Source organism: Triturus cristatus, chromosome 7 (genome assembly GCF_964204655.1).
Source record: "Triturus cristatus chromosome 7, aTriCri1.1, whole genome shotgun sequence".
Taxonomy (NCBI): domain Eukaryota; kingdom Metazoa; phylum Chordata; class Amphibia; order Caudata; family Salamandridae; genus Triturus; species Triturus cristatus.
Window position 1 is genome coordinate 239,757,871 of NC_140590.1, and position 14,416 is coordinate 239,772,286.

Below are 14,416 nucleotides of genomic sequence, written 5' to 3' on the forward strand. Positions count from 1 at the left end.
TGGATGAAGTGCTGACAGCCAATCAGATCTCACAATGAGATGTGTGGTTAGGCTCCGCCCAGATATATCTATGATTTTACTTTTGATTTTCTCAGCAACTACCGTTCGGATTTACACCATTTAACCAAAAGGCACGAGTGTGAACCAAGGGCTACCTCTTTGCCAAATTTCGTGTAATTCCGTTCAGCAGTTCGGGATGCAGCTGCGATTAACGGTTCCTATGGAAAATTGCACCCCCCAAGTGGCCCAACCTATTAATTACATTCCTGTACTGCGGTGGCCCTGTGGCCAGAGTCATCTATGGCAGTATATCTGTGTCCACTAATCTTTACAATTTCCATTGCCTCACATATGTAGTCTAACATAGTTTAAAAAAAGAGAATGTCATTAATAGGTTGGGCCACTTGGCCCGAATTGTACATTTACAGGAAAAGACAATGTATGAGTTAATATATTTTCTTCTGCATAATTTAGTATGTGATGAGAGAACAATGTACATTAATAATGTTTTCTGATGCCTAACATTGACAGAATCCTTTTACATGCACGATGAAGATAAACTAAAAAAAACAGTATTTTTTCCATGCCGATACCTCGCAGTGGTCCTTCTTCTATGTTTTGTATATGCACTGTATAATTGGTGATCATCTGTGGTTTAAAGTTGGCCTTGTGAAGAAGATTGCCAGATCGACAGGTGTTGCCAGTAAACCTTTTTGAGTACATCGACTCTGGAGTGCGAGTCTTTATTTTCTACCCGACTTTGGGAAAATCGGAAACTTTGCGTGCCATTTACAGCCGGGAAACGACACCCGGAAACTCGCACCGACCCCGTTTGGAGTGGAGTCGGTTCTGTGTCGGAGCCTTTCCTCACAAAAACTCTCTAAACCGGCTCCCACCGCCGGATTGGAAGTATACGAAGCAATAAACGGAAAGGTCCAAGTCTACGGGATGCTGCGGGTAAGTACGGGATGAGTGTGCGTGTGTCGAAGGACACAGGTTTACTTTTTCGCGACACCCAGCAGTTCCCCACAGCGACCCAGTTTCAACATACCTAACAAATCCAAGGCAGGGGAACCGCGCACCTTTGATTTAGTAAGAGGAGGCAGCAGAGTGACCTTTGATGTACGGCATATTATCGTGAGAAAATGAGCCAGGGAAAACAGGCGGGCACAGCGGCAGGACCGTAAATAGGAAATGCAGAACACAGGAACAAGAGAGCAGGGAGATCGGACGAAGAGCGCTCCCTTTTCTGTGAAAGTGAAGAGGAATGAGGTGGGGGCAGCAATGAAATGAGCACACCTATGGGAGAAAAAGGCAAGGACAAGAGTTTAAAACAGTCATTGTTCCACTACAAGAAGCTGCAGAAGCGTGAGAGCAACAGATGGTGGGAAGTTTCCTCCCTGGGCAACTACATCGAAGTGGGGAGGGTCCCTAGGGGACTCAGGATTCTGATCACACCCACATATCAGAAGCCACATCCCAAACTACTGGAAGACTGGTCAAACTTGATGGCAGAGACATGCAAAAACATGCTGGGACTACTCCAAATATGCTTCCATAGAGTTAGAAACAATAGTCAAAGAAATTGATAATCTCAAAGAAGAACTAGACAAACATCCTGACCTGAGTGAGATCAAAAGAGCCTTGGAACAGATGGAAGTGAGACTAGACAAATATGAGACAGAAATTAAACAAAAGAAAAAACACACATTTTTGAGAGATAAACAGGACTATGCCAGTGGACGAATTCTGACCTTTGGAAGAAGATACGAAGGGCCTATAAAGCAATTTAAACAAATGGGAACAATGAGACAACAGGAGGCAGCATCATCGGAATCCGGCTCGGACATCTATTCGGATGTAGAAGACCTGCAAGGTGGCCAAGGAAGAGACCCCCTCACTTTCAAACCCCTTGAAGAATACCGTTTTTTACAAACAAAAATGACACTCAGAGCGAGACCTCCGGAAAGGGGAAGAGAAAGAGGACGAGGAAGAGGCGCAAGCACAAGAGAAAACCAACAAGGAGGGGAGGAAGAAAACACAAAAGACAACATGCCACATGGGAGAATAACGAGGCATACGAAACGGAAATGAAGGGTGAGCAGAACCTCACAGTTGTTAATTTGTCCTCACATGAATTGACATTGGCAGAAAAAACATTGCTCGAACTAGGCCTGACTTTTTGCCCCACGGCCAACTTTGACTATAGTAAAACCAGAATTGATTTGTTTTTGTATGTACGGAAACTCAAACTTATGAAAATGTTTTTAAACAAAGAAAAATGTGCCATAGAGGGTACATGTAGAATGACAAAGGGAAAGGAACAACTGCCAGAACTACTATGTTTAAATGACATTGAGGGACTAGCATGCCTAGCGGAGTTGGGAGGAGAACTAAATGAATGGTCGGATGAACGTGATCTTTTAGATCAGATGGGTTGTGACATAAGGGGTAGAACTCCAACGGTGTTCAGAGCTAGATCCACCTTTAACCCCAATTTACCACATGACAATCTGGACACCTTCCATGAGGTGGTTACACGAGACCTGATGAAATCTGGAGCAACAGCAAGAACAGACATGCACACAACCTCACTTTAGAACAGCGTAGAGCCCTAGGAACACTAAATAAAGACCCCAGTTTTGTCATCAAACCATCGGACAAGGGGGGGAATGTGGTCCTGTGGGATGTAGAACTATACGAAAAAGAGGCCATGAGACAACTCACTCTCTCTGGTAACTATGAGAGAACTAGTAAATCGAGTTATGATGAAGCCACTAGTTTCTTCTACAGCAAAATTGACCACTGGAAAGATCAGGAACTTCTTGGGGAACAAGAATACAAGTTTCTCTACAAGAAACATCCCACGGTAGCATGTTTCTACATGGTACCGAAAATACACAAAGAATGTGTGCTTTATTGCCAGTATTAGGGCTCTCAGTCTTGGTTATATGTAATTATTGCATTTATGAAATAATGCGGCAGGCAGCCACTTGCTTGGTGCCAGTAGTAAGGGCCCTCACTCCAAGTTATGTTCAACTCTTGGAATTCAGGGACAAGATAATGTGTACACCTGTGAATCGTGGTACTTGACCTCCCTCCTTTCAGAGGGCTAAGAATGTTTACACAATGTCTTCCAAAAGTAATTACATCAGCTTGTGTTTATTTGTAAATTGCTCCGTAGTATTGAGTAGTGTGTGTGTAATAAATGTACTTTTCCTTTTTCTAAAGCAAAGAAAAACAGACCGGACAGTCATTTATTGAGTGTTATTATTGTGTATCTGTAAATGTTGATTACAAGCTCACACCACCTCTCTTGAGTAGGCCTTGGACTACTCTGCAGCGCTAACCTACGAGAGTCAAGCTCTACAATGGGGTGTTTGGTTCCCAGTGGAGGTCAAACATAGACCCATTTATTGTGCAGGCCACACAACGAATGCCTCATTTTCCAACACAGAAGCCCTCCTTATGATGTGGGGCGGTCTGCGACCAACAGGCTGTTGATGGCAGTCCGCCCGCCATCCAAGGCATCGGTCCTATAGCTGCATTACAATGCAGCCTGTTGGACCACAGAGGTCGGGAGTGGGACGTTGGGACGGCGGTCAGATTTCTAACCCTACAATGCCGACAGTGCCATAGGGATTAGGATATCCCTTTTCGACTGCGGTCTCAACACCATGAACTGGCAGACGGAAAGGGACTTTGTAGGCCCCAAGAAGGGCCCCTGTTCCCTGTAGGCCACTGTTATGTGGCCTTGGGGGCACATGTAGTGCTCCCCTACATATCCATGTACCCTGTGCCAGGCACCGCATAGTGCCTGGCACACTGTGCATGGATGTGCAAAAAGTGCCTTTTACTATTTTGGCTTGTGTTGCAGGCCTTTTACTGTGTCGCTGCACAAGCTGCAATAGAAAAAAGGCTCTCCTGCCCGAAACAATGTTGGTCGGCAATCTGACTCACTGCTATCGTAAAAAGGCCCAGAGTGAGTAAGAATGAGTGAAACTGATTGAGAATGAGTGAGAGTGAGTGAGTCACAGTGAGACTAAGCAGTCAAAATGGGTGAGAATGAGAGAGACTGAGTGAGAATGAGTGAGCCTCATTGAATCAGAGGGAGATGGTGTAAATCAGAAAGAGTGGCATTGAATCAGATTAATTAGAATAAATGAGATTGAGTGAGTCAGTGAAACTAAGATTGAGTAAATCAGAGTAAATAAAAGTGAATGCAAGAGCGATGAGTGTAAATTAATAAGACTGAGTGAAAAAATTAAACAGTGCAAGAGATTGTGAGCAAACTCCTGGAAACTTCTGAGACGAAGTCAGACTCGCTCACTGGAATTTGAGCCTCGGATTATGAACACACACCACTTTAAAAGGTCAACCGCCACCACTGGATTTGTCATATTGATATAAGAGTGATACATGAGAGGACTTGTGCATCTCTGTGATGTTCTAAGGTCATATTTCACTAATAGAGCACATGAAAAAGAAATGAGTTCAATACATTTGACACTCTGTCTCTGTCAATTGTTTCAACATTCACAAGCACTTATTGCAACGATTTCCAACAATTGCATTTCCAGATGTTTGCAGACGGGATCAAAGTCAACATCTCTCTTGGGAGCGAAATAAGGAGCCAGGTGAGAATCATGAAGGAACTACATTACTCCTGCTTTTAAATGTATAACATCTACCTACACCTTATAGGGTCTCAAGGCATGTTCCAATGAAGGATGGGTCATGTTCTCTATGCCAAAAACGTTTGAAGCAGCCCCCATTGCAAAAGGTTGACCTAAGGGCGTGATATGTGACTAAGGCCCCCATTACTAGTGGGCGGGTGGTAAAAATCTCCATTATTTCCATCCCCTGAGTCTCTTTCAGGGATTGGAGTTTTTTTTTCTCTGGTAGTCCAACCTGAGTCTTTGTCTGCTTGAAGCAGGTGAAATCACTTGGAGGATTCCTATTCAGCACTGTGTTTCCGCTGAACTCATAGGGGCAGAATTACAAGCCCCTTGCAACACTTTTTCGCCCGTTGCGTCAGTTTTGTGACGGAGCGGCAGCGTAAACAGTGCGCCATATTTACAACGTGACACATCTAGGGAGATGCATCATGTTGTAAAGCCTGTACCACATTATGCCCGCTTCAGGTATAATGTATGCAGGCTGGGCGTTTTGACGCAAGAAAGCCTCGTAAAAGTGACAGAGTGAAATCTACAAGATTTCACTGCACCACTTCTATGATGCCACTGTGTTAAAACATTACGCCTGCTTGAAGCAGGCGTGAGGAGTGATGCAGCACAATGAGTATAGGCTGCACCTGAGCATTGCTGGAGTTGCATTGGGCTTGCAAAACGATTCCAGCAATGCGTGACCTTTGCGCCAACAGATGCGTGACTCATCTTTCAATCCTTGCACCATGTGCGCTGCATTGTGAATGCAACGCATCCACTGTGGCGCAAGGTTTTTTTTGCACGACGTAAGTAAACTTACGCATCTCTGCTATAACGCAGAGGTGTGTCAGTTTCTTGTAAATCTGCCCCATAATTCCTATGGACCCAGCAACTATATTTACTGGGCCAAATAGAATTACCAGGCCACTCTTAATTAGGGTATGTGACATTCAGGCTCATGCATCAAAAGAAAAACCGGTCGCAAACGGGCAGATTCTCAGAATCTGCCCCTTTGCGACCGGTATTTTTGCATTTGGGATGCATCATCCCAAATGCAAAAATCGCAATTTAAGTAGTGTGTAAGGAGTGTGGCTCAATGGTTAGAGTGGCAGACCCTGAAGCAGAGTTCTGGCCAGGGACCAGGGTTCAATTCCCGCCTTGGCGGGGCTCGGGCTCAATTTCCTCGGACCTGTCTATTCTCACCTCAGTGCCTATTCTAATCACAGGCCCCACGCTGCAACTCTGGGCAATAGCTTGCTTAGCCTCCACACTGGCCCCAACAGCACTAAGAATGCCTGGCTTCACCCTGGGGGTGCCCAGTAGTGGACACCTCACAGGGAAAGCCGGGAGGGGTTCCACAGCGGTATGAGTATCAGTGCCAGGAAACCGCAAAGGCAACACTGCAAGGTGGCCATCTGGTGACAGTGCGCTCTATAAGTACCTTGACATTTACATTTTTACATTTAATCTCTAAATTGCGATTACTTAAATTGCGATTGCATTTAAGGAATCGCAAATTCAGATTCCTTAAATGCAATACATTAAAGTAAAAAAACTACCGATTTCGCTAATAGGGGGAGCAAATTACCATGAGGTTGAACTTCATGGTAATTTGCAAAAACTTTGAAAAATGCACTGTGTGTGCAAGATGTACTCATATGCAGATTTTAGGGGTGCAACAGGGTGTCCTTTTGATACCCTGGCACTCTTGAAATTGCATTCTCAATTTGCGAGTCTCTAATTGAGAATCACAAATTGAGAATTTCTTCCCATTAATTCCTAGGGGCCTCTAGGAATGTTTAGAAATTGCTATTTTTTAAGGGATTTCTACATGCATATGCTTTTGCTATTCCTTAATTGCAATTCCTTAAACACCGCAATTAAGAAATCGCAAAAGCCAACATTGATGCATGTGTCTGTTAGAGCTTGAGTTAAGTCAATTCAGGTCAAGTGTGATTGCAAACAAGTTCATATAATTAGGTAGTCAAAATTAGATAACCGTCAATTTAAGAGCATATAAGACCCACCTGAGTACTTCTAGGGTTCTGCAATTGTTGCAGGTTTTCATAAGTACTCACACTAGTAACCATTTTGAAGTATGAAAATAAATAAGTGTACCCTTCCAAGAGAAATTTTGTTGTTTGCGAAATGTACAACATTTGTGTGTGATTTTGCCAACTTGAGATGGGTTCAAGTAGAAGCTGTTTTGCAGAGCAAGGTATTTACTCCTCGAAACAGTATTCTGCTGGTATCCTACACTACGGGGCAGATTTATAAGCCCCTTGCGCCACTTTTGCATCACTTTTCCCATGTTAAAAGTGACGCAAAAGTGGCGCAAGGGGCTTATAAATCTGCCCCTACGTTTTTTGTTCAGCCAAAATTTATTCAAGATACAGGTGAAATAGATTTCACGTAATATGTGAATATTCACAAAAAATACATTCATGTTTGGAAAAAATACACCCTCAAATCATGAGTAATCGTTCATCTGGAAAATGCACCCAAAAGGTGGATACGCTGTGTAAGCACATCATATTTCTGCGGGCAAAATCCCACTATTCTTGATTCTGTGAATCAATATAATATTTATTGACCTCCTAAATGAGAATTTCTTTGTTGAAAACATTCTAAAACCGGGTAATAGAAAAAGAAAAAAGAGAGCAAGGAAAACAAGCACATAATGACTGAACAATCAAATAAAAGTACACGAGAGGATTCATGAATGAACATGCACTACCTCATGGGCGAAGTGAGCCCCATTTGCACTGCTATTGCTCTTATTAAACTTTTGACTTTTAGCTACTGTAGCCTCAAATTGTGTCTCTTTCTTATTCAGGTACCTAGTAAATGTCTTGATGACATTCACTAATAGAAGAAACTGAAAAATGTAACTTTTATTTTAGAATTCCAATCTCTAAAATCAATCGATGCTCATATTAACAATAATACACATCTAGAAATGTCATTAAGAAATTGTAACTTTTGTTTTGTTCTCGCCTACACAGCGCATGCGATGTGCTGCGAGACGTATTGTTTATTAATCAGTGGAATAACAACCTGCCAAACAGCATACTATTAGTTATTTTTGCGGCCGGTTTTAGTTATTCTTGTTGCCAGTCTCATTTTTTTTATTGGTAGGCTTCTGTAGGCTTCCCTTCCTTCCGTGTTCTAGCTCCTCCCTGGAGCGTGGACAAAGTACATGTGTTCTTTCTTGTCTTTGTTCTTCGTCATTTTTTACAATGCACTATTGTTTTATAAGCGGTTTGGCTATTATTCCTGGACAAGCAATAGGCTTTCCTAAATTTAACACAGGCATGCACTTTCTTATTTATGTTTTTGTTAACTTTATCTGCTGTCTTTATTGATGCTTTAGTTGCTAACGCCCACAACTATACTAATCTACACCAATCTGCTCTATGCTACTTCTCTCTATGCCACTCCACTCCATGCCTCTGTACACATCTCCACTCTACTCTACTGCACTCTACTCTATGCACTCTAATCTATGCCACTCCACTCTAATCCACTCCAGGTCACTCCACTCAATACCACTCTATGGCACTTTACGCCGCTCCACTCTATGCCATTCCATTCCATGCCACTCTACTCTATGCCAACCCGCTCTACACCACTCCACTCCCCTCTATTCTGTGACTCTCTATGCCACTCTACTCTATGCTACACCTCCCTATGCCACTATATACCACTCTATGCCAGTCTATGCCACTGCATGCCTCTCTGCGCCACTCCATGCCCCTCTGTCTCTCCACTCTATTCTAAGCCACTGTACTCCATGATATTCCACTCTAAGCCACTCCACTTTACTCCACACCACTCTGTGCCACTTCACACCACTCTACGCCACTCCAGCCTACATCACTTCTCTACATCACTCTACTCCACTCTATGCCACTCTACGTCCTCTATGCCAATCACCTCTATACCAATCTACTCTTCTCTACACCACTCTACGGCAGTCCACTCCACTCCAGCCTTTGCTACTCGGCGACACTACCCTTCACTTTACACCAACTCCATGCCACTCCACTCTACACCACTCCATGTCATGCCAAACCACTGTATGGCACTCTATGCCATTCCACTGTATGCCACACCACTCTAGGCCACCTAACTCTAAACCAGTCTACTCTAAGCCACTCAATGACATTCTATGCCACTCTACTCTATGCCATTTTACTCTTCATCACTTGATGCCACTCTATTCTACATCACTGTACTCCAGGCCACTCTGCATCACTCTACTCTACTCTACACCACGCCATTCCATTCTGCACCACTCCATGTCTCTTTACTCTCCACTACTCTATGCCTCTCCACTACTTCACCCCACTCTATGCCACCCTACTTTACAGCAGTCTACTCTACGACACTCTACTCCACTTAACTCTATTGCACTCTCTTTTATGCCACTCTACTCTACACCACTCTACTCTATGCCACTCCAATCTATGCCACTCCTGTCTACGCCACTCTTCTCCATGCCACTCTCCTCTATGCCACTTTAGTGTACTCCACACCACTAACTTTTAGCCACGCAGAACAATAGCCACGCTGGTGGACAACATGACTAACAGATATTGGCAAAGCCAATAGCTCTCACATAGGCGAAACCAATTGGCTTTGCTAATGCTCAATATTCTTATTACATATTCTCTTGATGCTGATAGTGCAGATAAACCTCACACCAGTCCAACACCTCACATCAGTCCACAACAGAAGGAGAAGAGCTGTTTGAACAGTATGTTTCAGGAACAAAAGTTTTTAACCTGAAATTGCAGTGGTCTTCTGCAGTTCTAGTTTGCAGGGGGATGAAGTCATAAAGTTCAAGGCCCCCCGCTACATTCTGGTGAAAATATCAATGCCTGCTTAAAATTCCTGCTTGATCTCACAACTTATTTCAACACCAACAAATATTTAGAGCTACTTAACACCCTCACAGCATAAATGACTTTCAATAGCAACATCCTGCAACACTTCATACCATACCAGAAAAACAGAGTGTAGCTGATCCAGAAGGGTTCCAATAGATCTGAACACCACCACCCCGCTTCTAGGCAACAGTCTCTTGCCAAGGTTTTTGAACCTGTACATGAAGTCGACTTAATAGCAGCTACATCAGAGACACATACATGGGGTTCACACATATCTATCGGTAAGTTTCAAGTGTTTATGAGATCAATCGCCCGATCTATTTTCTTGCTGCAATCCAGGCTGGATCTGGAGCCTAGCAACCACTGGATCTGGAAAGCCTAGCAACCTCTGGATTTTTGTTATCTCGATGGAATAAACACTCTGCTGGCTAGTGACTGTAGGATCCACAGAACTCCAAAGACAAGATGCCAGTTGCTATCTTGCTATGCTTCTAAGTCATAGAATGCGGTCTCAGTCAACACCTACCAGGTGCTACTCTTTTTCCACAATATAACACCTTTCCGCAACACCACTAGGATGCGGAAGATCCCCTAAAGAGGTTGTACTTTTCCCATGTGCACCTTTGACTCACTCCTCAGAGTCCGACCATCCCTGTGTGCTCTCTAGCAACTCTGTCACCACCACTTGCTCCTGTCTGTGCTACTTTCTGTAAAATCCTTATAGTGTGCAGTGCTGAATTGCCTTGTAGCTATATTCATACTAAATAAGTCACATACATAAATCACAAGATCTATTTATTGGAATATCTATAACTGTAACACTTTCATTGTAGCAGATGATCCCATTGATAATATCTTGGTTATTTAGACTAAGTACTGAACATGGTAGTACATTTCATGATTGCAATGATAGATCTTACCAGCACTGAAACATGGAATTCCCAAAGTTGCATTGATGGATGCGCATGCACTATTTGGGTTAGCTTCAAAGGGCAGAAATGGTCTGGTTCCATCCTGAAACCTATTGTTGACAGCTAGCAGCCCCAGATCATTGGTCTTATTCCTTAGCTTGTCAGCTGTAGAGGGTGTACTTCCATACACCATGCCGGCATCAATGAAGGAGGTTAAGCCATTCAGTTGCTCTCTGACTATTGTTTCAGTGGGGCACGCTGGACCAGTGCGAAATAGGGCAATGCAGTTGCCCCTTCTATCACCCATTGGATCGTTTGGCGGTATCTGAAAAACCATATTATAGATTATGTGAGCAGTTAATGTTATATCAGTCCACCATATTCAATTTAACATGACATCTAGTGAAGAACATTGATGGTATTCATAACCTGAGAGCTCAGAGAGTGAACCAAAAAAAGGCTAAGCGGATATTGCAAATGTTACTTAATAAACAGAGGTATTTAAATGTATATTAACATTAGGGTCCTCTGTTTCAGGGAAATCACACTGATAATAAGATAATATGATGAAAGTAATCAATCAATCAAACAGCATTTGTAAAGCACAACACAGTCACCCGTAGCGGTATCTGGGCGCTGTGTCTCAGTCGAAGAGCCAGGTTTTGAGTCTCTTTCTGAAGTCTGACAGAGCTGGAGGGGAAGGTCGGTCCAGGTCTTGGCAACAATGTAGGAGAAGGAGCATCCCCTGCTGCGGCTTCAACGGATGTGGGGTGTGTGTGTGAGGGTGAATGAAGAGGAGCGCAGGTGTCTAGAGGGTTGGTTGAAGTTTAGTCGAGGGTTGATGTAGGCAGGTCCTGCGTCGTGGAGGGTTTTGTAGGCGTGCCTGAGGATTTTGAACTGGCATCTCTTCTGGATGGGGAGACAGTGGATGTCTCTGTTGTGTCCTGTTATTCCTTGTGCTCGTTTGTCTCCAGGTCTTGGGCTGGAGTATGGATCTTTGACCGCATTCCAGGATGGCTGGAGATCGGGGACGAAGGAGAGAGAAGGACTCTATTCAGGATGGTGGTTGCCCGTTACTTGTATCTTCAATAAAGATTTCTACAACTGCCACGGCCTTCCTTAACCTTTTAACACTGGTGACGATCAAACCCAGTTTACTGAGGCGAGTGTATGTGTGCCAGTGTCATTTTGCTGCCGCGCCGCATTTCTCTGCAACAATTTGCTGCTGCGGCTGAGTGTGCCCATTCAGAGGACTTCCACAGAGGGAAGGAAGCTCTACCCATAATTCGCCACCAACTTGCACTTTGTCTGTTGGAGCAGCCACCCCATGCGCATGTGCGCATGTGAGCATGTGCGTATTATCGCGCATACTCAGCGACCATTTTGGTCACAAAACAAGGTCAGGAAAGTTAAATAAGCCTGACAGTGACCACATCGCTATACACTCCATTCATTGGTTGTTTTCTGCGGCAGCCATGTTGTTTGCTTGACCCAGGACTGTCTCAGAGTCATGCAACACAGTATTTCAAGAATTCTGTAAGTTTTAAACTGTTGTTTTGATTTTTGTTATTTGCTGGCTCTTTGGACAAGTGACTCGACTATAATTTCAGGATACAAGCTCTATGCTATTTTACAATTAAAACATTTTCTATATTTTGCAATCTTTTTTCTTTTCTCTACCACAATATATACAGTCTTATTTATTTAGTGGTAAAAATGTAGAATCCAATGCATCAATCCTCCTGCACCTTTTCAGCAATCTCCAGGGGAACCGCCTGTGTCTTGGAAAGAATGGTTCAGAGTGTTTAATGCCTTTTTGGGCACAGTTGATGGTTTTCAATTTAAACCTGAAAGGAAAAAGTGTCTGTTGGATCATTCTCTGTACATAGAAGCCCAGGAAGTATTTGCACACTTATATGATCTACTAACGGACGATATGGATGAGTATGAATTAGGAGTAGCAAAACTTGAGGAACATTTCTGTAAACCACCAAACTTAATTCTCAGAAAGCACCAGTTCTTTTCTGCAGAATCTATTGACACTTATGTAGCCTCATTGCGAGCATTAGCTAAGTGTGAATTTGGAACATTCACTGATCAGCTTATCAGAGACCAACTGGTAACCAACAAGAGAATACAGGAACGTCCACTGACCTGCAAGAATCCATTGCTTGAGGTTGTGGTTGATATTGCTAATAGTATGCAAGACTCAAAAGACTCACTCAAATAATTGAATAAGGACACTGAAGATTCAGTACTCCTAGTGAAACCTATCAAGCCTACTGTCACTAAATTGCCTGATAAGAAGAAAACATTTAGTTGAGGTGGTGCATATTTTCGTTGTGCTTCAAAGCTTCATGGGGCCTCATTCAAGTACTGTCCTGCTGTGGGTCAAGTGTCTCAAATATGGCACATCTGGCCATTTTACTCGAGTGTGCCCTTCTCAGGCAGGTAACAACAATGTGAACATTGTGGATGAGGGACATGATTTGGTCCACAGTAGGGATAATATGCCTCTATGTGTTAGAGTTCATGAGAATGATTTACCTAAATTGAGAGATCCTGTAGAAAATTATGCCATTAATGATAAAACGTTGCTATTGCTAACTGATTCAGGTTCAAAGATAACCATTTTTTTTAAAGATGCGTAAACTAATAAGAATTTTACTGATTAGTTAGAAATTCCAGTTATTGGACCCTTTGGGTACAATGGTGAAATAATTGATCTGGAAGGTGTTTTTCTATGCAATAATACAATTTGGGGGCTGAGAAGTTCAGGGAAAAGCAAAACTGGGTATATGTTCAGGGAAAAGTCCATGTGTCACAACATGGTCCTGGCATGCTGGGGTGGCATCACCAAGGGTGTTTGGGAATTATTTTAAAACCGGGGCATACTGACCAAATACTGCTGGTGGATGACGGTAATACTCCTAGTAGTAGTAATGACCTGAAGTTGGTATTGGAGGACATGTTTGAAGACAAATTAGGAAAGTTGATTGGATTCGAACATATTGTTAAATTAAAAGAAAATTGCATGCTGGTCAAACATAAACTTAGATGCATTCCTCTAAGCATTAAAGGCAAATTGGATGACCTAATTTCACAACTATGCCATGATGGCGTCATAGAACCAGTGGAGTTATCCATATGGTTGTCTCCGATCGAAGTATCTTGCAAGAAAAATTATGAGTTAAGGATGTGCACAGACTTGAGGAGCCTTAATAAGGCTCTATGGATGGATTAGAATCCTTTGCCTTGTATTGAGGAGAAGAATCACACATTAAATGGTGCCAAGTGCTTTTGTAAGCTGGATATGAAATCTGCTTATCAGCAAGTGGTACTAGCAGAGGAGTCTAGGCACCTCATAGTATTAGTAATGCCACCAGGGGAATTCCAATTTTGCAGGATGTCGTTTTGCCTAACGTCAGTGGTAGCTGTTTTTCAACGAGTAATTGGAGAAGTTTTGAAGGATTTGAATGAAGTCTTGGTTTTCCAGGACGACATTCTAGTCTATGCTGAAAATGACACTGAGCACATACACAGATTAAATGCTGTCTTGTGTGCACTCCACTCAGAACCAGGGGTTTGAGATTAAGGAGGAACAAATGTAGTTCGGAGTGGATAAAGTTGAATACCTGGGTCACATGGTATCTGGAGAGCTCATTGCACCATGACCCAGGTTACTCAAAGCTATTGAGGAAGCCAACACGCCTGCAGATAAAAAGCAACTCCAAGCTTTCTTTGGCATGTGTGAATTTTATGCTAAGTTTATTCATAGTTTTGCCACTAAAGCAGAGCCTTTGCTCAGATTCCTAAAAAAGTATCCAAAATTTGTTTGGGAGGAGGTTCAAGAGCAGTCTTTGCTTACAATCAAGAAGGAATTAACCAATGCTTCATTGTCTCTTTATGCGCCTGGGAAACAATTGTTTATGAAAGTTGATACCAG

The 14,416-nt window shown here is 42.9% G+C and overlaps 1 protein-coding gene across 1 annotated transcript in view; it reads right to left on the reverse strand.

Annotated features, from left to right (window-relative positions):
• The window catches only part of LOC146809306 (myeloperoxidase-like), a 184,145-nt gene that overhangs the window by 57,733 nt on the left and 111,996 nt on the right, over positions 1-14,416 (reverse strand). The window contains exon 7 of the mRNA XM_085614336.1: positions 10,480-10,795. Within this exon, the coding sequence (XP_085470462.1) occupies positions 10,480-10,795 (316 nt within the window). The remainder of the gene's footprint in view (positions 1-10,479; positions 10,796-14,416) is intronic.